The sequence below is a fragment of the Synchiropus splendidus genome, chromosome 11, assembly GCF_027744825.2.
Source record: "Synchiropus splendidus isolate RoL2022-P1 chromosome 11, RoL_Sspl_1.0, whole genome shotgun sequence".
NCBI classification, from domain to species: domain Eukaryota; kingdom Metazoa; phylum Chordata; class Actinopteri; order Syngnathiformes; family Callionymidae; genus Synchiropus; species Synchiropus splendidus.
In genome coordinates, this window is record NC_071344.1 from 10,106,476 (window position 1) to 10,132,245 (window position 25,770).

The 25,770-nt window shown below is 40.4% G+C and overlaps 1 protein-coding gene across 3 annotated transcripts in view; it reads right to left on the reverse strand.

Moving 5' to 3' along the window:
* The window catches only part of atp8a1 (ATPase phospholipid transporting 8A1), a 100,310-nt gene that overhangs the window by 26,864 nt on the left and 47,676 nt on the right, over positions 1-25,770 (reverse strand). For all 3 annotated transcript variants that reach the window (XM_053878448.1, XM_053878450.1, XM_053878449.1), the window contains 11 exons: positions 25,651-25,756; positions 23,381-23,463; positions 22,463-22,512; positions 22,190-22,259; positions 21,688-21,772; positions 20,200-20,339; positions 18,211-18,349; positions 15,035-15,099; positions 9,346-9,518; positions 6,539-6,722; positions 3,680-3,790 (listed from right to left, as the gene is read on the reverse strand). In XM_053878448.1, the coding sequence (XP_053734423.1) occupies positions 3,680-3,790; positions 6,539-6,722; positions 9,346-9,518; positions 15,035-15,099; positions 18,211-18,349; positions 20,200-20,339; positions 21,688-21,772; positions 22,190-22,259; positions 22,463-22,512; positions 23,381-23,463; positions 25,651-25,756 (1,206 nt within the window). The remainder of the gene's footprint in view (positions 1-3,679; positions 3,791-6,538; positions 6,723-9,345; positions 9,519-15,034; positions 15,100-18,210; positions 18,350-20,199; positions 20,340-21,687; positions 21,773-22,189; positions 22,260-22,462; positions 22,513-23,380; positions 23,464-25,650; positions 25,757-25,770) is intronic.

The window sequence follows — 25,770 nt, forward strand, 5'->3', positions numbered from 1 at the left end:
TACCATGACGTTGTTTCTTTTATACGAGGGCCTGTTTTGAAACTGCTTCTAGACGTAGACTCCAAAACCAGGACAATGCAGCCTGGTAACAATGAGGATCAGAAGAAAGTACAGTACATCTGTTGGCACACAGCAAATACTTCTGATTCTTGGCTTGCTGATAAATACTTTGCGATGGTGTTGCTATGGGTGAACTGAAGACGAAGGCAGGTTCGACCTGTTCAAGCAATGAGAGGCTAGCGGGTAGGTCAAACTGCTGAATTAATTACAGCTAGGCTCAATAAGAGGCTCTGGACTGATTTATTGTTGTGCTAAGTTAAAAGGCTCCTATTCATAGCATGTGGTAACTGCTTCTGTGAGTATTTTGGCCTGGTCCTTGGACTGCAAATAGATTCTCCTTCTTTCTCTCTCGCCCATCTTTTGAGCGACAGATGCATTGATTTGCTCATTAGGGGAAGTACCAGGCTGGATTTTCCTTCTCCCTTTTCATCTCCTTTTTGAGTGCCACTCAGCAGAAGGGGCGTGGCTGGCCTCTCTCTCTCACTGCATATCATGGAAAGAAAGATGGGGAGCTGGGAGAATAGGGTCTGAGAAAGGGGAGATTGCAAAGTTGCTCGTATTTATGGCAATAATCAATGGATTCCACACGGCAAAAACTGCAGGACACATCTTAAACATAGGCCTGTAGTGAGTGGATATTAAAGGTAAGAAAAGAGTCATAAATTCTTTGTCCCTATTTAAGGTTTGGGCTTAAAATAAAGATTGTAGAAGTGGCCAAGCTGTAGTGACCAAGCAACTGGTCGGTAAGACAGTGTTTTTTTTTTTTTTTTTTTTTTTTTTTTTTAAGACTCATTGAATAGTGGACCTTGTAATTGCCCCGTAAATGCCACTTGTCCGTCAGCCCCCTCTGCAGCAACGTGTCAGTCACCATGAGCAGCCAGCTGGATCAGCCGCTCGTAACCAGTCCGTTTGATTGATGACTGCGCTCCAATTCAAAGCTTTGCCGCGTCGCTGTTAAGCTGAACTTGTAACGCATTACAACATCTCAATAAAGTCATTAATCTAGATTACATTTCACAGGCTCTTCACCATATTGTTGAAAAATATTTGGATAATTAGGACTGCCGTCTTAAATCAGCGAGGCAGGCTTTAAGGATGATTACACTTATCAGACTGACCAAAAACAGAGAGGCAAATTGCAATTAAATAAAGAAAAACATCAACAAAGCCAACAAAAACAACAGAATGAAATAGTTCCAGCTGTTGGTCATCAAACCCAAAAGGGTATTTGCACAATTAGCCCATGAAGATTGTTTTTCTTTGAGATTTGTTTACTGGTTAAAAAAAGACTTGTTAGATTAGGAGAATGTCTCTCTGGTTTTCGCTCAAAATAATTTTAATTTAAGATAACATAAGATAGGATCCAGAGAACAACCTAATAGGTCACATCTTAAAAATATATTTTCAATAAAGGGCAAGTGCGGTTTTTATGCTGGGATTAGTTTGCACTAAACCAGACCAAGTGTGGCCCAGGGGCCAAATGCGGCTCTTTGACTGTATTTATGGGGCGTCCTGGAGTCAGTGCAAAACTATAAAACTTGACATTTTTGTCTTGTGGATTGTTTTTTTTTGTTCATTACGATGCAACTGAAACATAACTTTCTCGTTTCTCGATTATTTTTCTTAATCTTTTCCATTAGAAAATTCCACCTATTTTTTTTATTTATTTTTATTTTTATTTTTTATTTTAGGAGTATTTCTTGTCCCTTAAAATACATCATAATTGAAAGTAGATTTTGAAATGTATGAGACACGTTGAGAATCTTTAAATGGAATGTGGTTTAAATTAAATAAGACACAACAAACCAATATTGTCTGTGCATTTTTGCAGTGTAAATTCATAATCACACATGATGTCATCACTGGATTTACATTTTCACTTTTGTCTTGCCCTCCTTTCTTTGGGTTTGAGAGCCCTTCTCAACGGTCACAATATATAACCTGGCCCTTTAGGAAATTCAATTGCCCACCTCTGCTCTAAACATGACAAGAGTCTATCAATTCTGCACTTGAACTGCATGGCACAAGTGATTAAGGTGTGCTGGCCTGCAGTCAGAGCTTCAGAAGTGAATACCAAAGAACTGGGACATTTCAAAAAGGGGTGGTGGTTACATACATTACACACTACATCAACAATCTTAGGAGGAATTTTGCCGTGTGGTTGTGGGCTCTACCAGGATTTGGGCTACTGCACAATTTTGTATAAACTGAGAAAGACAGACAAAGATTTCTGTGGTCACTAATTTCTACAAGACACGCTTTAGAAGTATAGCATCCAGTAATTCCATTAGAGGTTAAAAAGGGAGCTTACTTTCCCTGGAAGAGGAGAATAAACATCTGAAGGTATGGAAGTTGAACGCAAAAGATCGGATTTCAAAGTGTACATCGTTTCATGACAGTAAACGTGGCGATGATACTGTGTACACACCATGTAATCTTGATTTAGATCAAATTCCACTCTGTCCCTCTTTCCCAGGAGAATTAATCATTACAGTATTACACTCCATTAGTTTCAGGCGGGGCCTTTCGGGACGCTGCAAAGATTCAGTGTTTTCATTCGTTTTTTTTTTTCTCCACCTCAATGTGCGGTTTCACATTAATACAGCTAGTAAAGCAAACTGGATAATGGTGGCAAGTCAAAATAAATATCAGAAACACCAAAGAGGTTTATGGTTGGTTGCCAGTTGGAGGTAATAATAGATGGTTGTTGTCAAGACAAGGCCTGTGTTTTTGAGATCAAGCTACCTTTTTCACCCACTGGATCTTTGGTTGTTCTGTCATTAAGCTAGCATCATCTAACTACTTTCTATGTAATGTTGAGTGAAATAAAATGCAAATACACAGTCATTACCATCGCTGCTGTTAGTTACACAGCCTTTCTGCTATAGTCTAAACTCCTAAGTTTGAGAGGAGACAGAGAAAGGAGAGATTCAGGCTGTCGGGTTCTTGGGCTGTAGATCAAAACGAGGGAACACTGTGGCTGATAAAGCTGCTGCTGATAGGAAGCACTTAACCTGTCTGGTCATTCCTGTTTTCAGCTTTGAACTTGCAATCAGTGGCTAGCCTGGAATCTGTCGTCCACTATCAACGCCACCACACACAGACAGAACGATGCTGAATGCAAATTGATCATTTATCTTCATTTCAAATGGTTTGCTGGAAAAACGGGATAAGTGTGTTCACAGATTCGATCTGCTCAGGCTTGAAAAGCGGAGTTACAATCTCATCAAAAACCTTTTGGGATGACTGCATCAATGGTTTCCATCTTCCACACATCATTTAAAATTCTACCTTCCTCTTGTTCAAACATTGATATAATAACTTCTCTATGAATAGCAATTCAGTAAACCAAATTGACACTGATATAAATGTATTGTGTATTGTGATGTTTTCAATCAGCGAAGACATTGCTGTCGCTTTACTTCCAGTATCTTTTGAAAAGGGTTTAACAGCGTGACGTTAGAACTGGCAATAAAACGGGCACTTTTACTGGTAGGCAACACTGTCCCTGAAAGGAAACATTGTCGAAACCCTTCTTCGACGGGCCAAAAAAAGCTGCTGCATTGATCTTATCAAGCCAAGTGAAAAACATCTAGCTATGAGTCACGGCTCCACGTACCTCAATGATGTAGAGGACAATATTTTTGTAGAAGCAGTACAGGATGCACTTGGCTACACGGTCGTAGTTCCAGGCTCCGTGGACGAGCAGTAGATTCTTCAAGTATTTGAACTGTGTGGGAGGAAAGCACATCAAGATGAATGAACAGTGGACATCTGTGTACAGTCCACTCACTGATGGATCTCCACAATTAGGGATCAGAGCTGGAAAGCAGCTATTGGAACTTCAGGATTAAAAGCATCAGCAGCCTTTTGTCTTTCCTAAGCGCAGAGATAAAGGACTAATGGCAGGCTGAAGCCAAATCTCTGACTAAAGCATTCCAGAAACTTCAAGTGTGTAAGACCCAAACACGGGGCTGCTAAAAATGAAGTAATTCATATGGGGTAGTGGTCTCTGGAGAGTGCAGGCTAACAGTTAAATTGCTTTATAATTATCCTGCGATAAGGGGCCTGTGGTAAATTTGAAATTACAGTGCAATTTCTGACTGATAATTGTGATTACACTGGAACTGAACGCAGTGGTGAGTCTTTCATCTTTGGCTGCCAGAAAAGACAAAAATCGCACCACATCTGCCAAATGTGCTGCTATGTGACAAAAATGGATTTTCTTTAAAACAAGGCGGAAAGAAAGGCGAGGAGTTACAAAGAAAACGATGCCCTTTTTCCACCCTCTTCATTTCAACAACGCTACAGTTCGTCCTCAGGACTGGAGGACTGTGGAAGCTCTTTCTACAATCTTCAACATCTTCAAATCACTACCAGAACACAGCTGACGACAGACAGAGAACAGACGCCAAAAGATAAAACCCAACATGCAAACATCTACTCTTTAAAAAGAGCCGGCCGGTAATCCGAGTGAGTCATCTGTAACGTTAAAACATTAATATATGCGGGGCAATCGGGTTAAGAAAACAATGTACACACACCCACAGAGAGTTTCCAGGACTGACTTGAAGACTCAGTCGTCAAAATTACAGCAAATGTACCATTAAAACCTTCTGGCAATCAAATAAAGCAGTAATGGAACCGCAAAGACTCATCCAGGCATAATGTGCACGGAAGGAAGAAAAGGAAAATCATTAAGGAAATCAAGGAAAATTTGAAGTGCAAAGATCGTCGGTAAGTGAACTCATGTGGCCAATGATCGCCGAAAAACAGAGCTGAAAATGAAATCTCAACATTTATCTTCATAATATGACAGATTATATTCGGAAAAATGACAAAACATAATGACATTTTAGTTTACTTATTTTTTGATCCGGATTCATCTGAATATTTTTCATTATATAAATATTGTTTTATTTATTTATTTATTTTTCTATGTATTTACTATTTGTTTTTTACATATATTTTAAAATCACAGAAGCAGATGAGGGGGACAAGAGTAAGAAGAAGTAAGTAAAAGAAGAGTAAGGGATGTGAAATAACTTCCCTGTATTCAATATCGTAAACATCTGATACAATATTGATGAGATGAGAGGAGATTACCTAAATGGAGTTCGGGGCCCCCCTCGGGGGTCATAAGCCACAGGTTGGGGGTCGCAGATGAGCTCACATTTAGTTCCCATTGCAAAGCACTTGACTTGAACTAGGGCCAATGTGGGAGCTAATGCTCTTTGGTATTAAGACATGTACATATACAATTAGGCAATAGTAGGGACAGTAAAACTTGAGATGAAAAATGTTTAACTTTATATTTAACTTTACATTACTGCTGAAATATAGACACATGTAACTGTAATTATTATTTAAATGATATCTATTAATGTTTCTACCCAGAGTACATGTTTGTATTTAAGCCACTTTTTGCAAGAATCTGTCAGCAGGAGGATTTTAGCAAACCTGACACTGGTTCTACAGGTGTAGCGACTTCTGGGTATGAAGTGGATCCCTGGCAGACAGGGGTTCTTTTGTTACTTGAAACAATGGCTGAGCGATCGGTGACACAGATTACACTTGAGGAGACAATGAGGACACATGATTTTAAGCGTCAACCTGAGTTACAAAGCAGCTGAAATGAGGACACACACTTGCACTTTCACAGCACAGATGGATGTCCATTGCATTTCTAATGTTTGTATTGCAGTATATCATGTCTTGATATCCCCCCATATTCCATCAAATCACACCCCTCACATGACTACACTTTCCTGCACATTTCAGCATGGTTTTCAAGAGCTTACCGCACAGTACACACCTATCTTACATGTAGGGGTGCAACAAACTATTGTGGCACTAAATTTGCAAAAGATAAAAAAAATGCAGAAATAATATTGGAAGGTGCAGGAAAAAAAAAACATTTTAGATGTTGTCCTTTGTCCTTTTGTCGCCTATCTGTCTCTCCGAGCAGTTTTTGAACATTTGAAATCCACGTTTCTAGCAATACATCCGGCAAAGTCTTTGGCTGCTACCGGGCTCTCGCAACCATGGAGCTTGCCGGAAATTTAGCGGAAGAAATATCTGGAACACCACAAAATGAAAAGAATGAATCCCCTATGGTTCTGAAAGGATTCATTATTTCATTGAATTCAAATTTTATAGACATTTTATGGATTGTCATCAAACTGACTATGCAATGTCATTCAAAAGGGATTATTCATATTCACATTAAATGTGAGCTATGAGTATTTTTACTGTGCAGATTTTGATAAAATAAGGTTGACAGTATATCTTTGAAATAATTTGAATTCATGAACCTTTTGCAAAGACCTGCCAAAACTGGCATTATATATAATTTATCAAGGTAATATATTCACATTCACTGCCTCCTGCATAGCATAACAGAAGTGTCAGCTTCAGTGCAGTCATAACTCGTCATCATATCTAGTTGTCGTCACTACCACACGTTGCCTGCACTCACCTGGGCGATGGAATAATCTGAGGAGTTAGCCGCCTGCAGACCCTCGTTACCAGAGATCCCAACCCCGACGTGAGCAGTTTGTATCATCCCAACATCGTTGGCACCATCACCGATCGCCAAGGTTATGACCTTCACTTGCTTCTTCACCATCTCCACCACATCAGACTTTTGTAGGGGAGAAACTCTGAAAAAAGGAGTTGCATTATGAGAAGCAGACTATCTTCCTCGACCACACACAGTGAAAAAAATTATTATTTAAAAAAAAAATCATATTACAATGTCAAATACCATGCAGCCTTAAACATGTTATACATGACATACTTCACTATTTGAAGAGAAAAATAAGACAATTTTATTTCTTGTGCAGGATACTCTTTTGCCAACATCCCAACAGTGTTACTAAGGTGTGGATAAAATAACAATGTCTCAAAGAGCAGACATGAAAATCTCTCTCTAGCAGAGTTCACTCAGAGGGACAGACGTTCCACACTGAGTGAACACCCAAAAACTAAATACATTTTTGTGAATAAAACGGTGAAAGCTCAGACTCTTTCATACACTCCAGTAGCAGTTGCCTTGATTTATCATAACACAAATGTTGAATTTTCAACAGCCGCTGACATATCACATATCCGTTCCTTGGCGAAAGATTTCATGATTGAGTAGGATGGCAGTCTGAGACGGGGTGAATGAACCCCCTCAGTGCCCTTATGCCAGAATAATTGGTTAAGAATGGAGAGGTGTGAAATGCTAATGGAGTGTTGTTTTCTCATCACTTTCCCCCACGATATACTTCATTTCACACATGAAGGAAATTTGAGCTACATTTTTGTGCCAGCTGCATGTGGCCTACTTTCCTGCAAATCACAAAGTTTTAATAAGATGTTTTTTTTTAATTACTGTCCACTTCAGAAATGCTGTTTTTGTGATCATTAAAATATATTGCACATCATCTGTTTTGTGTCTGAACTTATCGTTTATTAGTATCTGGCTAATAAAATAATAACAATAATGAAAATGTATTTAACCACTATGTTACCACAGAAATGTCGCTCTGCATTAAGTGACCTCTAGTTTGAATATGAACATGAGTCGACACACCATGTTGGCCTAATATTTCCTTCACTATTTCACAATAAATAAGACTAGTGTTGAGGAAAAACCTGCCTGTCATGAAGGTAAAGCTCCTTTCTAAGATTAGCCGACTGCCGTGTCTCTGGTCTTGTCCTCTTGTCCTCCCTCAAGAAAAAACACTGTGAACTCGTAGGCTCCATTAGGTGTAACTAATGACCGGGTGATGGTGGTGACGCAGCTTGTAAATCTCTTCTTTACGAGGCCTCAAACTTGACTTGGTCCCCTCAGAGACAGAGAGTCCTGAACTCTGAGACACGGGAGCTTCCTCTGGCTGCTCAGAGCTGCGGAGGTTAATGGAAAGTGCAGACCCTCTCTGGAGACTGAGCCGTTAAAAGTTGTGAAGAACTTAATGTCTATATTATCTGAGAAAAATGTGTTTTTATACGTCTCCTGATGTCTATAAGTAACAATATGGCAAAAACAGGCGAGTGACAATAATATATGTAAAAGAAGTGATGTCAGAGTGGCACCTGAAAGTCTGCTGTTGTTGTGGAAACATGGAGAGGACCTCTGACCCAGTCACAGTCGTTTGCCTCCCTGAGTACTTGTGTTATTTATGTGGCCCTGTTAGGTCACCGGTGACCCTTCATTTAGTGGAGACTTGCCACTTTAATTTACAACTCAGACTTCAAATAAAGCTCTGCTAGAGAACAATTACCGACCCATCGGTAGAGCGTCAGTAGAACTGGCATTTCATACATCTGTCATGCAAATTCAATGCAGCGAAGAAAACAGATTTGACAAAGTTCAAAGGTAGGTCACAAATTTACAGAATAATTCCTCCATTCATGTTATTTTACTACAAAATGAGCTCAATTTAACTTTTATGAAGTCTTGTTTTTTTAAACTAAGACTTTCTCAACTTCTGAACTTGGACACATGACTTAATTTCAGAATCTGGTTCACCCAAAGAACACTCCAACCTTTTAAGGAAGTCTTTTAAGGAAAATCAAAAGAGCGGTTCAAACACCGTTTTGACAGGTCATAAGGTTAGAGTTACCTTAAAATGTCAGTGGTCGAATCACATTTCTAACTCCAAGTACAACTTAATAAAACTCTTGAGTGCTCAGCTTGCTACTGAAAAACTACATGTGAACTGACCGAGAAAAAAAGGAGCCGCATCTGAAGGGCATATTTTTGTATGTTTTTTGATATGCACTGTATGATTTCTATATTTCATTTTTTGAAATCATGACAACCAGATGAGGCCTACACTAAGGCGCAGCCTCAGACAGGCGGGTGTTTCCCTGTCTGTTCACGTGAAAAGTTTCACCGTTTTCCAGGTCTTGCATCGACTAACAGTGCTGACTACCGAAAGCGCGCAAACATTTTGATGGCGCACCTTGTGGTGAAGAGCACATCAGTCAGCGAGGTCTGTCTCTAAAATAAACAAAATAGAAAAAGTTTCTGGAAAGAGCACTATGATAACACTTTGAAGTCAGTCAGATCCTCCATGCATCACTACATCGTTGCTCGTTGGTGGGGCTTTCACTGACCCTCTGGGCCAAATTAAACTTTGCCTTGTTTGACGCTTGTATGACCACTTCCCAATACTTAGTTAATGTGTCTGCTCTCGATGGCTTAGTAGTAATGGGCAAAGCTAAACATATTGTTCATTTCCTAAAAATAATAGAAGTGAATCCTTAACCTTTAGACAGTATTTCAGATCTTACCTGCAGCATATGACGGCTTTACAGGACAAGGCGAGGTCCAGGAAGTACTGCCGGACTCCAAACGTGAGGGCATATTTCAGAGTCTTTCCATCGATGATGAGAGCAAAGTCGTTCTCCTTGTGAAGAGCATCTCCCAGCATTCCACAGTGGTGACTCAGGGTTTCTCGTGTTCTCTGTGCCAAAAACAATCAAAATATGATACACTAAAATTCAGAAGAAAAGTTGTACCATATTTAAGTTTACTGATGATAAAACATACATGTATGTTGCATCAGCATTTCAGTATTGCTAATAGCAACTAGGTGTGGTCAATACATCTTAACTAGCATTGCGATAGCAGTCCATATGTTATTTTATCAATACACTACTCTGTCAGGGCGAGTGAATAACAAGCACTTTTCTAATGAGAGCAGTGTAATTTGCTATTACACATTGTGACCAGAGTCACTCACATTTCCAAGTATCTCAGGGGTTTCTTGCTTGAAAACATACTTAAAATGTATGTGATAGTTTAAAATGAGTGAACTCTGAAGTCACAATAATGCATGTGACCAAAAGTGTACTATTTCAGTATTGCATCAAAATCAGTAAATATGATCAGCTTAAAACCAGATCGGTCTACAACGAGGCTTGTCAAAGTGAAAACATAATGAAATCTGAAAATACCAAAAATACTGTTTCTGGAGTTGTGTGGGTTGTTCCTTGTTACATTTCAGCAGTTGCCGACTGAACTCGGCTGTTTTTGGCAGGTAAGTTTTAAATTCACAATTAATTGAATGTTAAAATGTAAAGTGCAAACCAAATGAAATATAATTTAGGCAGCAAAGACCTCTGCAAAGGTTCATGTAAACACACAGTGTAAAATAAATCTCCACTAAAACGTAATGGGCCATGCCTCAGAGCTCCACCAACTTTCACTCAATTTGGCGAGGTGAATTTTGTACAATCAGACAGAAAAATAAACCAAACATAACTCTGCTGGTGGAATGAATGGGATGACTGATGTTTCACCGCTAACATCTCTGCCAAAGTCTCCTCCTGTCAGTCCAATTCATCTTCAAAACCAGTGGAAAGTTTTCATATTCATGTTTCAACAATAACTTCCAAAATCCATTTTCAAACTAAATGTTAATCATGATTTAAAATGTAAAACGGTGGCCTAGCCTCCATTCAGACAGCAGAACCGAGCATAGTCCACGAGATTGCATGTTTTCTGACATTTATTGTTTCTGACTTGAAGAGAGACAGGATTGAAAAGCAGACGTAGACTGAGTGGTTACACTTTTCAATGTTTCCATTCTCTCTTACAGATGGCACCGCACGTGAAAACGTGTTTAACAGCAAAGAAAAAAGTGAGGAATATATAGAAAAAATACATGAAGAATATTAGAAATATGAATTTCACCTTTAAATCATGCAGTATCATAAAAATGACCACCCTGATGGTTATTTATAGTAAACACTACTAATTTAGCAAAATGGAGATATCCATTTTCAGTATTTAAACACAACTGCAAAATGTAAACAGAAATGAAAAGAGTTACTCATAGTTTTTATAGTTTTTACTCCACATGCATTTTAATCAGAAAACCTGAAACTATATATATATATATATATATATATATATATATATATATATATAGTAATGTTGACAATAATAAATCTAATAGCTTAAATATTTTCTCATGCGTTATCAGGTACTTCAACCTCTGAGCAGAATAGAATAGAGATAAGTAACATTTTGACCAACAGCTGTTAAATTATTGTGTTGTATAATTAATATTAACATAAAATGTAAAAACATAGCAGCCTCTTCAATATGAGTTGTATGGGAATGAAGCAACACGAGGGAGGGAAAAGAGGAGTGAAAATCTTGGATTTACCAGCAGGCAGTTAAAATCATTAGAACAGTTGATACTAACAGGAATAAATCCGACCTGGATTAAAAGCCCTGATGTGTCAAAGACGTCAGATCGCACCTGAGGGAGTGCGCAACATTCACTTGGCACACCAAAACTCTGAAACCCCAGCTTAAAGGAAATATTTGGAGAAAGAGGCTTTCCCAAAGTGAGAGGAGAAAAGCAAGAAGAGAGAGATGATGGATTAATAGAAGAGAGAAACCGAGTGAGAGGACACATGTAGAAAAGCAGCTGCAAGAGCTTAGGCTTCATGATGGGGTCTGTAAAACACAACGGTATCAGGAGTAATGGGGCCAGGGTGTGAGCGGGTTTCTCAGAACTCACACGGATATCGACGAAGGGAGAGAAGAAGATGGTATTGGTCAGGCAACTTAACAAAACACACCATCAGATACCACCAGATGTGATCACCCTTTTCCTCATGCCTGAACTAAGGTCAGGCTAGGCATTACATAGTTATCAATGTTTCACCTCTTTAAAAGCAACAACACATTTGAAAACATCAACTGAAATGTATTTTATATCTGAAGGTCTGAGGCATGTAGACCAATCTCAGTAAGCCGTTTAAAGATCTCAGGTTAAAAAGGAAAATGACATCAGAATAACACATCAAACGTTTCAATTGAACACAAATGAGTACAAAATAATGTACCAAAGGTTTCGAAATACTGAGAAATTACCATCGTAATTCAGTAGGTCATTTTTATGGCAGTAACTTTTGACTAAACTATCTTTGAAAACAGCTCATATATACTTTTTGACAACTCTAAAGTTAGACGTTGTGTTTTTTTTCCCTAGCAATCCCAATGCCTGTTTCAAAACGGAACGAGGACGGCAAGAAATCTAATCAAGCACCACAAACATCCTCCAGGCCGAACCTAACGATCATTTAATGGCTCATTAACCGCAGGAAAATAAAAAATGAATCTAAAACTTGAAAGAAAAAGCAACATTAAAGGCATTAATGTAGAATAATCGGACAAAACATGCACTCTTTTGTTTGGACTCTTCAGGTTGATTAACATGTATGATTTACAAATGCATAAATAATGAAACACAAAGGAGGCAAGTTGGGGGTTTGAGGGAATTATTTGACTCAAAACCCGTCATGGGTCAATATTAAAAAGAAGAGCTTTGATTATCAACAATGAATGAATCTCAATTTTAAAGTATCAACAGCTGTTTCAGCTTCACCATTGTATTCAATTGCTAAAAACATAATGACCAGATTTTTGGAAAGGAATTAACCCCAGGCATTTTAGCCAAAGCGGATCACAAAAATGTAAACAGAGTTATTGACATAAGATGAAATATTTCTTTTCTAGCACAAATTATTTTTAAAGCTGGAGCATTTTAGCTTCCAGCGATTACACACAGTCCTCCACAAGCCAGGAAGGACTGGCTGGTACGGCAGATGCAAGTGAAAGAATTAACAGTGTGTGGTAAATCCATCCATCACAGGGTGTGATAAACAAAGCTGGGCAGCTATTTCCTCCTAATTTCACTTTGGCGTTTGAGCACTAATGCTGACGTCTGCTGCGAGAGCCTTCTTGTTATGGCTATCGTGACCAGTTTAGCATATGCGACCAGCGAGTGTTTGGTTTTGGAACGGGTGTGAGGCATCCATTCAGAAATCCACTCAAACTTCCCGTAAAGACTGAGCTCCATTGTTGACACAGGCCTTGAGTGATATTGTGAACAGGACGTGACACTTGTGACGTGGAATCTGAACGCTAATGTCATCATTTGTCTCCGAGGGCAAGGCAGAGGAAAGAAGAGTTCTTCTTTGGGGACACAGGCGTTTCTAAACTACATCATAGTACCAAAAAACAACTTTGGACTGCAGTGATTTATTCCCCTAATCAATGTTTTTTTCCCCATTTCTAATTAACGTGTAGAATAAAATCAGAATGTAATGAGCCTCATTTATTTGTGGCTGTGCTCCAGATGAGATTAATACGCCAGTGACTTGACCTTGACTGATGATGAAATAGCCTCTCCAGTAGACAAAGGCACTCACAATGACATCATCGTTGTGTGGAGACCAAAGTTTACCATTTTGGCGATTTTCCCTCAAAATTCAGTCTAAACAGCGGGTTGGTTCCAGGTTGTACTACTGAAAGTTCCGGACTTTAAGTTGCTACTTTTTTCTCACGCTCTGAAACCTGCAGCTTATACAACAACACAGCTAACACTAAAGTGCATCAAAAGCTGCCAAAACATTGATCCACGTCACATCAAACCGATGAAATCACAGGAGTTCATTTTACCTTTAAGAGCTCAAAATACACAGTTTTTACCCATGTATTCACCGCTCTGCCCACACAGACAATCTCCTGGAGGACCGGAGACGAGAAGCAGCAGCTGAGACCGGCTGTGGTGTCGGAACATTGGACGCGTGGGTGAAAACAGAGCATTTTGAACGTTTTCATGTTTAAAAAAAAAAAAAGATGTGACTAATTCAGTTCATGATTCAAGTTCAGAACATTGCCTAGTTTGTTTCAAACTAGTTTAAAAGCAATCCCCATGCATTTTTAAGCCAGGTGCACCGCTTGACCATTGCTTATAGACCATTGTGCCTTATGAATGAACAAGATCAATTTACCTTCTTGAATTTAGTGGTTGTGGCAAATATTGCAGTGTGCTCTATAGTCTGGAAATGACGGTATATGGCTAAACACATCATGAAGCAGACTAAAGGAAGAACTGTGTCAATAGTGGATAAGTGGGAGGTTTTTCCTAAGGCTTCCATTGACCCTACATTTTTTAAACCTGCAACCCGATTCAAGTCTCTCGCAGGTCATTTTTACTGAAGACACTAAACTGCAGACACATTTCTTTGCTGCACTGCATGATCCACAACATTACGACCACCTGATTAATTATGGGTGGGTTCACCGTTAAGAACCAAAAACTGCAGCAGTCATTGGAAAAATCTGCTCTAAAGATCCCTCAACTGAGTGGGGATTTTACTCGATTGCATTGTGAAGATGAACTTGGAGCTGAGCCAGAACACAAATCCCTTTGTCTTGGTCTGATTTGTTCCTTAACTTTGGTAGAAGATAAGGCTCACGGTCACTCCCTCAGGGATAGCTAGAGTTTGGCCTTTTTAGTACTCAGGAATTTGCAAACACAATGTGCTCCACTTCACCCCCTTAAGTTACTCTGCTTCTGCTCGGAGATTATTTTTTTCTTTAGCATTTTAACAAACCACCCTATGTAAGCATCTGCTCAACCACACGAGAATGGGAGTTGACATTTCAAAGTGCTGAACTGCGTGCTGTACGAACCCCAAGTTTTTACCTCGGCTCCATTTATCACGCTTAACAACTGGCTGACAGAATGAAGGCCGTCCGTCATCGCCCCCAACACCCTCCCCGCCACCACCCCCCGCTGTCCGTGACACCCAGCGCCGACCCATTTGACCCCTCTTGTTTGTCAGCCCGGTCGAGTTCCTGACATCTGTGGCTCATCTTCAAGATGGAAGCATAGCGACTCGCCCTTTTCACTCTCAAGAACAACAGACAAGGCTTTCCTGCCAAGGGTTAACAGACGTGTCTGTTGGCTGTCCTCCACTACTGAAGGATGGATTGAGGAGTCGTTCAGGATTGACTTTATAAAAATAAGAGCACAGCCTTCAGGAATGATTTATGGGAGGAAAAAAATTGAGGTTATAGATGGATGTATTTTAACCTTATAAGGTAACAACTATGGTTCGTCTTTTTGTTTTGATGCTGCTTCAAACAAAAAACATGACGTGTCATACTCACATCAAGTGTATCTTCATTAATGACAAGCATGCCCATGTTCTTGGTCAAGAGCTTGCAGGAATGTCCTGTATTCAGAAGAAGAGAAAGAGGATGATTAAATAATGGCAATACAACGCTTTACACTACAGATTATAAAGAGTAGTTTGAAAACTGATAGCTGTGGAAGTGAAAGCAGGAGTAAATGTAATGAAAATATCATCTTTCGCGGTGATAATTTCAGTCGTAGAGAAATATGATAATAATAATAATGGCCAAAATAGCTGTACAAAATGAGTATCAGGAGCATTAGCATGTGTTCACGTAGTAAGATTGGCATTCATAGTTGAATTTCAGAAGTGATTTTAGTGAACAGGATCAATGGTAATGGCATGAGAACCACCTCTATGCAAAGAAATAAGATGTGGGAAAACGAATGGAAGAAACATAGTGTGCCGCACCATGTTCAAGGTCAGCAATTAAAATGTTACAGCTCAGAGCCACTGTCCCAGCACATGACTAATGAGTTTGCTTTACAAGGGTTTGTCAGCTTCCTGTTTCAGTACACAGCTAGGACTGCGGGTTACTCAGCACGCCTCTCTGGGGAGTGGTCTTGGCCCTCTGTTAGGACGGATGCTCAGGGTCAGCGGCAGCAAAAGGTGGCGGGAGGGAGTCTGTTAGTTTCATGACTGAAGCCTTCAGTTGAAGTCTGCGGCGTGACCACAGGAATATTTGTGGGCCTCAACACTTAAGAGTTTAATTTAAGAGGGCACCGCACACCTTCTGTTTGGTGTTCACAGAGAGGACCTCGAGATAACAGTGTAAACATAAAAACACTGTTCTGGGACAGACGGGGGGGGGGGCATGTATACGGAAATGAGTGGGGGTTCCCCTCCCAAAAAAAGGGTCAAAGTCTGGGTCTGCCAGATTGTTTTCTTAAGTGCAAAGGTGTAAATGTCCAAAATGTGTCGATGTGTGGAAAATGTCTCTCTACCTCAACACTGTCTGGAACCCCCACCCCTATCGCCCAGGTCTGGTACCGCCACAGCCCTTCCGCTAAATGTATTTACCTAAAGCTCATTTAAGTGCAGCCAAACACCCCTTTTTATATTTTAAGGGAGAAAGTGAAATTCCTGCTTTTTTCCCTTGTGCCAGGCGGAACTAAACATTGCCCCCACAGGAATTCAGGAATGTTTTGACAACGACACTCGTATCACAGCGGTCTCAGATGCTGCTGCCAAAGATTCTGAAACTCAGTGAGCACTACAGATGGACACCCAGCCGCGTGGGAAGTAAAATAAACCAGAAACCGTGACAGAATTGGACAAGTGAAATTTCTTGTGATGATCTGTCACCACTCAATTAAGAGTTCAATTCCTCACTGCAGTTGCACTGAGCCAAAAATTGGGTGTTCTTGACATGTTTGTGGCGGCTACGATTGGCATAGTTTGGTCGCATAAAAACATTTATTTTCATATGCATTGAATGAAAAATCCGTCGTTTTGCTGAGATGATCTATGCAAGAACAGCTTTTGTAACATACATAGAAAAACTGTTGCTAATATAAAAGCTTTAGACAGGGAACACTTTTCCTCACGTTGATTTGAATATATACTAGTCATTTGCCAATATAAGCAGAGAAAACTGAGGCGTTCTACCATTTGAGAGTGTTCTGGGTTTAACATTGAAATGCTCAGAGTGACAGAGCCTACTCTCATAGGCACCAGAAACATAACAGAAGATGCTACTTTTGAACTAATCATTTCTGTAATTCTTAGTCATTCGCTTCAGCCCCTCTTCACTACAGGCAGCTTAAATAACGGAGACAATCTGGTCTTTACATTCAATACTCAACTGAGGTCACAACTAGAAGTAATGCTAGTGACATACAAAAAGCAGAGAGAGACATGAGACTGCAAAACTGAGGCCTAGTACTGTATTTTCCTGCAGACTAAACAAGACATCCATATTCAACAGACCAGGTTCCACACCACGAGTCGCGTTGACGGCCTTAATAGTGAAGCCACCTGTGCTGCAGGAGGTTAACTGGAAACTGTAAATGACGTTACATTCCAAAAAACGGGTACAAGCGAGGACTTTAAGAGGCACAAACTGTGTGTAAGAGGAATTAATGACTGGGCACAGTGGAGTAGGTGGGAATTATTTGTGTTGGCTGTTAATCGGAACATGTCTCCACTTGGTTTCTTGTGGCCAAGATTAACATACGCTGTTTACCCGCTCGCCTGCTCTTCAGTCAGACATTCAGTGGATTCGGTTATTCAATAAGTCCAGGAGCTTTGCCTCTTACCTGTCGCGTACACAGAGCTCCCCTGGATAAACAACTCAAGGCTCGGGGAGCGAGTCCCAGAGCAAACAGAGCTTTCTGCTAAGGCAGCCCGTGTTAGTGGCGGTTCTACTTACATTATGACATGACAGTTGAAAATCTGAGAGATGCTACAGCAATATTAGTATTTACGGCTCTGGCCATCACTTCATAAGCCAGGTTTCCTTGCCACACACTGGGGAAATTAAGGGAAAGCAGCGGGATGCATGCTGGTTGTCAAGTCAGTGGTACACTTGGGTGGCTCGGACGTCTAAAAATATCCTAAATATTGTAGACTAAAGATGTACCATCGTGAACCAGTGAGACAGGAACGATCTTTCAGGGTGGAAAATTGTAAAAAGTAAAGTCAACATGGAAGGGGAATTTTACACAGCAAAAACTGAGCCTGCAAACATTTTTAAATCATCTGAACTGAAAGAGATGATTCAGAGGATCCATGGTGCAAGACTTTCTCAAACACAATGTCCAGTTTTCTCTACACAGACTAATTTGTCACACTGCAGTTTAAACAGCAGTCAGTTGCACACGTGAGCGGAGGAATTGAACCGTTTCAATCGTTTGCATTCCTGATAAAATCTTTGAGGCGAAAGCCCCCTGAGGGGATCCAGATGCATGGAAGGTGCCTGCTTGTGTACATGTGCATGTTATTTATTTCATGTCAGTGCAGGGAGCTCATTCATCATTCACCATCATGTGACAGATGCATGTGCCTGATATGTGCGACGGTGAAGCTTTTAAGTTGTCAGTGTTTTGTCTTGTGGATGAAGAATGATCACAGCAAGTGTCAGTTGCTCTGTTGCACATCAAAACTACAAAACAAAACCATTTCACAGCTCTGCTGGTAAATAGATCTCACCAATATTAATAGCAGTTTCCTGCTTGTCCCCAGTCAGGATCCAGATCTTGATGTCTGCCTTCATCAGAGTCTCGATAGTTTCAGGCACTTTGTCCTGGAGTTTGTCCTCAATGGCCGTGGCACCGAGCAGCTGCAGGTTCTACAGCAGAACACACAGAAGGAATAAGATAAAGGAGATCTTATTGTCATGTTGTTTGGGCCATTCATTAGAAACGTAACACACAATAAATACAAAGAAATGTTCTGACGTGTCACATGTCAGAGAAACACTCCAGCCAGAATTGTGTCACTCGCTCGTTCCATGGATCTTTTCTCTCACCAGGTGCTTTTGTTTACGACCAAGAGAAAGCACAAGTGGTCTAGAAGGCTCTTGGAGCAGAACCTGCAAATACAATCCGAACCACATTTCACTGACTTGGTGGTTCTTTTGAGCTCAAACGGGCCTAAAGGTTTTGACGAGAGCCAGGACCAGAGCAGCAGAGGAAACTCTTTAAGTGTTGACCTGAAAGCACTTTTGGCAGTTGAGTCTTTTTATTTCAGAATCAGAAGAGACGGAACATTTGGGCAGAAGAGGATCAGACCAGACTCATGGACTGATTTGGATTTTTGATGCAAGCTGTCAAGCTTGTCTGATTGTTGGACTGGCTTTCCACACTGGGGCCAACAGAAGACCATCGGCCTGCCACCCATGTGTTTTCCTCAGACAAGTCCGGTGCAAGTGTAATCAGGTAACGCTGATCATTCAAGTGGAGAAAATTACATTTCCCTCTCCAGTACAGCGGTAAAAACAGTCCAGTTTTCCAAAAATATTATGACTTGCTAGGAGGAAGGAAGTCTGAAAGCCAATAATCTATGAAATGGATGAAAGAAAAACATATTTTTATGTAAACAACTCTAAATGAAAGGAAAAAAAGGATAAATAAATCTATTTGTTCCAATAAATGATTACACAGACTGACAGCACAGTTTATATTGTAAGACTAGTGTGTTTGTATATTTTATAATTCAAGACCACAGAAATTAACCATAAACAAAAGTCGTGTCTAGGTTTGAAGGAGGTAAAGTAAAAGTGCAAAACAAATTCACTGGCCAAAATTAATAAAATACAACTTTAACATGCAGATGATAGAGATTTTTCTACAGGGGAAAATGTGCTGCTGTATTGTCTTTGAAGACTCATGAACGAAATAAGACAAAAAATATGTGTAGTGATTGTCATGCTAAAGATGATGAAACCTGCTCAACTGCTCCACAATGCTGTGTATTAATTATGAATGATAAAAATGGGTTGAAAACATGGTGAAGCTGAAGCATAGAGGGACGTAGGGAAGACCTTGCACTCCGTTGGTCAGGACCATCCGTCGTCTCTTGCTTAGATTAGCTGAACTAGACTTTTACTATAACAGTAAAATTAAGTGCTGTTATTACAGCCATGTGAACATGAACAGAACAAAAGGTCATAAAGTCACTACTCTTAAAGAAACATGAGGTAACTTGTTTGTGATGCTGTGGCCGGTAACACAAACCTGTCAGTGTGACTCTACAGTGCCACCCTGTGGAAAACCACGCATGTTCCAAACGCGCCAAAACCAGAGTGTACCCCAAACTGCCGGCAATCCCAGTGCCACACTCTGCCCATTAGGCAGGGAGCATTACATTTTCCCTTCTGAGTGCTTTTATGTTTATTCCATGATTGATTGCTTCCATTTATTTTGGGCGGTTGGCTGCAGAAACCTGCAGCATGCCAAGTGGGTGATTTACGACTGTGGCTTCCTGAGTTTGACTGGTGTTTCCACATGGACCCACCTCACCGAAAACCTCCCACCTGTTGGCTAAAGACTCCAGAAGTCTTCGTCATGTATGAGATTAAGTTACACAGGTGCAGTTTGACAGAGTCCAGTACCCAAAAATGCATTTGTCTCACAGTGGCTAAAATAAACCAAGGAGGTTTGATGAAGTTTCACAATTCCAGAAATTGAAGGTGCAAACCTTCTCGATGAGTTCATAGCTCTCCTCTAGTTTGAGCACTCTGTTCTGGAGGGAGGTGGCGGCTCTGTGGTGGAGCTCCACCCACTGCTGATAGGATGACTCGCTGATGTCGGCCACTGCGAAGCACAATGTCCGCAGACCTGGAGGAGAGACACAGACGAAGACAATATAAATGGATCATTTTAATAACCAACTCAATACAACTATTAGCTACCTGTAAAGCACAATAAACATCTCCCAGTGAGTCTTATTCGGAATTTCAGGAAAACTAGTTGCACAAAGGATGATTTTCATCCATAATTTTTAGACACATAAAACAAATTAACGTTAAACACCAAAATGCGATAAATCACTCTGAAAGAAGGGAGAAAATGCTTTATTTTATTTATTTGTTATTGGAAAGATCCACTCGCCAGGAACCTACAGCAGGGGGCTGGATGATATTGGGCAGTAACGTGAGCATAGACAGTAAGAATTACAGATATTTTATTACAAATATGCTGGATTGACCTAATAAAAATCAAACCAAACTAAAGAGCCACATAATGTTTTGCCTACATACAAAAACGTATACGATATAGCAATAGAATACTTACATATTCATTCATATTTTTGAACAGCAAATTGTATTATATTGCACCAATTACAATATAGGAATGGGCAGGGTACTGTGAAGGCCAGGTTACATTTTATACCAGGGAACATACAGTATATAACCGTCAAAAAACGACTTATTTCTAAGTGTATTAATAGCAATGCAGTCAGTAATGAATCATTATTGAGCACTGGTTGGCATCTTGCTACATCTGTCCACATTTTTACCATGGACTGGTCACCAAAAGCTCACTGCAAACAACACCAAAATGACCGATAATTAACACTAAATAAGCAAATAATTACTATATTACTGCTTAATATGTGTTGTCCATCGTAAAGTTTTATTGAATGCTGTTTTTTTCCCACCAACGCGTGCACTTCCATGAATATAGTGCAATATGTGGGCAAGGCAGAGGATGTCGACTGCCAATGACACTGTAGAGTGTCATTCGCAAGAAAGTTGGAACAATCCTTGTGGTTTATCATAAGGGGAGAAATTTTTTTTTTCAATTCAAAAGGTTCTTCATTCACAAACAGTCATGTACTATGCACACGCTCCAAATTGTTGCTGTCCTGAAAGCTATTTTTAGCCCGCATCAAATATTCCCAATGACATCATTCCGCTCATGTTTCACAAGGGGGCAGCATGAACACGGAGCAAAGAACAGCGATGTGCTGCAGTCAGTTTCCGCTCCACTGCCTCTGGGTGGTAGACGTCTACCCTCATCACGGTGCACCTGTCTGTAAGGCAGCTGAAACCCAAATAATATAGTATTTTGCTTCATTTCGCAGTCGCATATTTCTTCTGAAAAAAGATGTCTTGAAATAACAGGCATCTGAAAAGAAAGATGAACGTTTCAGGGCGACAGGGGGCGGTATTGATCCACCTACCTTCAGTAGCAAACTGCTCCAGGTGTTTGAGCGTAATCTCTTTGTACCGCGAACTGTCTGCCAGACGGTCATAGATCACTGTGTCCTGAGGTGAGACAGAAATCCTTTGAGTGACCGGACAGCAAGAAAAAATAAAAAGAAAAAACAGAAACTGTTCAAGCCTTTTTTTTTAGTTTCAACTCGGATTACACACGAAAAACCTCCAGGCCGTTTGTGCTGAAGCAGTCACACGGCTAATGTGCTGCTGTGGGGGATCGCACAATGTTTTATTAATACACACATCATGACATTATTTCAGAGGGAACATTCATTTCCAAAACGGCAATTGAAAGGAAATCCATGCTAATTCAGGGTTTAGGAGTGTTTGTGATGCTGGTGCTGCTGACTGAGGTGAGCGACAGCGAGGGGTGGAGGAGAGTCTTTTCACACTGGGTGTGTGTGTGTGTGTGCGATGATGGTGATGGGCTGTCATGTGTTGCCATGGAGAGAGACCGACACTCACAGCTCCTTTGCAGTAAAGGCGGATCTTCCCAGATGGGGTGCGCATGATGACTGACATTCTTTTCCTGGTGCTAAAAGGGAATGAAGGGCACAGAAAAATTAGGATAATAAACAAGTCATATTTGGCCAATAAGAACACACAGCTGGCACTAAAGGTTGTTTAGATAATGCTAAATAAATGATTACATTTTAGAAAGCACTGTATTTTTTAATAGAATTGGCTCAACAAATTCCAATCTTGATATGCTACACAGTAACAGTTTACAGAGCTTACCTTGTGAACTCCAGAACATGAAGCAGTTCGTACTTCTCTTCCTTCCCGATCTGAGAAAAAGGCAGGAGAAAAAAAGTCAACTCCAAACCAATGGATCCAAGCGGCCGTAGGACCCCACGTGCTGCTTCGATCACAACGTTAATTACAACTTCAGCGTGTTTATCAGTGGAGCTGATGGCGGGAGAATAACAAGGTAAAATTCAATTAACTTCCTTAATTGTAGGAAGCGAAAGGTACAAGACTGGGTGATTAAACTGACGCTGGGTGCTGCAGAAGGGCTAATAAAGTTTTCAAGAACCAGATCCGAGAGACGAGAAGTTCTGGGCCAGAGAGGAGAAATGAAAGCCGCCGCGGCGCCTCTCTGGTCGTCAGGTTAGCTAATTATGGAAACGTGGAAATGAGCGACCTAAGCTGAGCAGAGGAGACGCCACAGCGGGTCATCACTGCCGGTTCTAATTAGAATTCTGCTTGTTAGCTTGTTTCTCAAGGGCATTGGATCTATTAGAAATGATATAGCCAACATTCAATAAACCTACTTGAGACAATTTTACTTCAACACGGATGAGGTATCGCACAATCAAATCATCATGAAAGAGGCATAAATAAATTTGTGCTGTAATGTAAATTTTGAATGAGGATTTTACATAATATGGAAACAGAACTGTGTTGCATCATTGTTTTACTTAAGTGTATTATATAATATTGCTCTACTTTCTATTTGGAAAAACATATTTTTAAAAATCTGGTTCTGTAAACATTTCTAACCACAGTACTATCAATGGTGAGTTATTTCTCTTAATTTCCCTTATTCTCTTGATTCTTCAGTTCTGACATGACTTCATGGCCGATGGAATTTTCCGGAAATTACGATCAGGAATCAAACCAGCATGAAGCAACGCAATTACCAATCAAACATACCAGTTCAACGATGACGCTGTCTGGGGTTCTTCCAGAAAACACAAAGCCCAGGTTCCGGGCGGCTCTCACGAGTGCTCCTTCATCTACAAGAGAAAACCCCACAGAAATCCTCTCAGTCAGAGCGTCTGCACACAGCTTATGTTTGGACGCTGGCATGCATGACAAGGACCATATTCATATTTGGCGCAGGAAACTAGTTCATCCCGACACGTTTTCACAACGAGGGCAGAAGCTGAAAGCTGTGGACCAGGTAGTTTCTGCTTCAGCGTTCATGAGGACGCTGCAGGGCGAGAAAAACCTCTCTGCTTGATGTTTACAGTTCACTTGGCAAGCTTTCTCTTCACAGCCGCGGCCTGGTCTGCTACAAACCCCAAAGCTCCAGAAGACCATGATTGAAGCAATCAGGCAAAAGAAGGAAAATCATCTCACTCATCTAAGGCGAAACAGGAAAACTCAACTTCTTGCTGGGTATTTTACGCTGATAGAAGTCTGTCTAAACAGTACATCATGAAATGTTTACGCTCACTGTGTCATGTGAACCACATGTGTGGTTGACAGCAATGAAATGTGGATAAAGAGGTCAATTGACAACAGGCGTAATTCCCATATCACATGTTAGCTTTTATCAAAATCTAAAAGCCTGACACATCACGGATCCACTGCAGCTAGGACCTGTTGCGATGCCAGGCAGGGACCCACCGAGTGACTGTAAAGCCAGGACAACCTGTCATACTTTCATCACGAAAATACTCGACATATGGTCAACTGGCTGATGGACAGCACATCAGACTGCCAAGAGTAAGAGGCTAAGCCACAACCTAGAAGGATCCTGGGCCTGATGATCAAGAACAACTGAGCATGTTGATTCAGGCATGAACAGCTACTGGAAGGAGGGAAGTGGAGCTGAAACCCCAGGGTGAAAGAACTTAGCAAGATAGAATCGGGGATTTGAAATGTTTTACTGAAAGTAATGAAAAAAATTATTCAAAGGCTAGAAGGAAGGCTGTGCAATATGCGTTTTGATCATATTGCTGATCAACTTATACCAGGCACAGCTTATTGACAACAACCAGTGAGTCAAGTTCAGAGTGAGTCAGCCCCAGTAGAGTTCAGCCTGGGGGCAAATTCTCAGGTGCAATACATGCATCCTGGAAAAGAGAATCTAGGTTGAGTGTCATCTTCATGACAGCTTTGAAAATTGATGCTAGCCAATGACATCACTTAGATTGGTTTACAACACTCTTATACACTCTTCAGGACCAAGGAGAGATCCTCGAGGGATCCCAGAGGTTAAACAAGATTGAGGCCAATCCAAATTCAATATACATGTATTTGTACATAAAATATGTTATTTAAATAAAAGATGACATTTGTTATTCAAAATGACCATTCATTCGAGATATATATATATATATATATATATATATATATACACACAATGTATAAAGGTTTTTGTCATAGTATCAACTGATCACTTAATGTGCTTCCATGGAATTTATTGATGCCTGTAGGTAGTGCAGCTGCTAAAAGCAGAGGATACTACTTGAATAATTAAGTAGCGCCAGGAAGCGTAGATAAAGATTTAAAGGGAAATAGATCCAGTATGTAGCGGCAGTTCTCTAACCAGCAGCCAAAGATAAAATCCCAGTTTCAGAAAAATGCAGATTTAAGGGTGGAAAAAAATATATTTTTTCCAGAAATATTTATTTTTAGTTTTTTTTTTTCATAAGAAGTCACTGTTGGAAACGACACCAGGCACCAGAGACAGTGGAACTGGTATGAGGAAGCATTAGCCTGAAGTAGGAAGATTAGAAATGATGCAGGAGTGAGGCATCAATCACATGGATGTCGAGCTGTAGGGGTTGGAACTAGAAACCCTGAACTCATATTAATGTCTCAGTGGTAAATTTAAAAAACAGAAGAGTAGTTCATCACACTATTTACAATGCTACAGACAGCACTAAACTAGAAACCAACTTGTGTTCTGGAACTGAGATTGAAAATATGCTCCTCTTAGGAAATGAACAAGACCGTAACAGGATCCAAAAAAATGGGCAAAAGAAAATCAGTTTCAGATAAGTGGATTACTGTTATCCTTTAGAGTAATTTGACTTCAGGCGTTCAGAAAAAATGAATGGATCTTTATATCTGCACAGCATTTTATGTTTTTCAAAGCAACATAACTGTTTCCCATAAGTGGGCAATTTCAGGAAACTACTAGACTAGGGCAAAGCAGACATTAACAGTGGCAGCACTGGTGATACAGGTACCTGGAGAAGCGGCCTGGTAGATGATTTTCCCATCGGTGTGTTCAGGGACTGCAGTGTGACAGATGGCCATCATAGTCATGAACTCCAGGATGACGGCAGCAGTGGGCTGCAGGAGGTCAA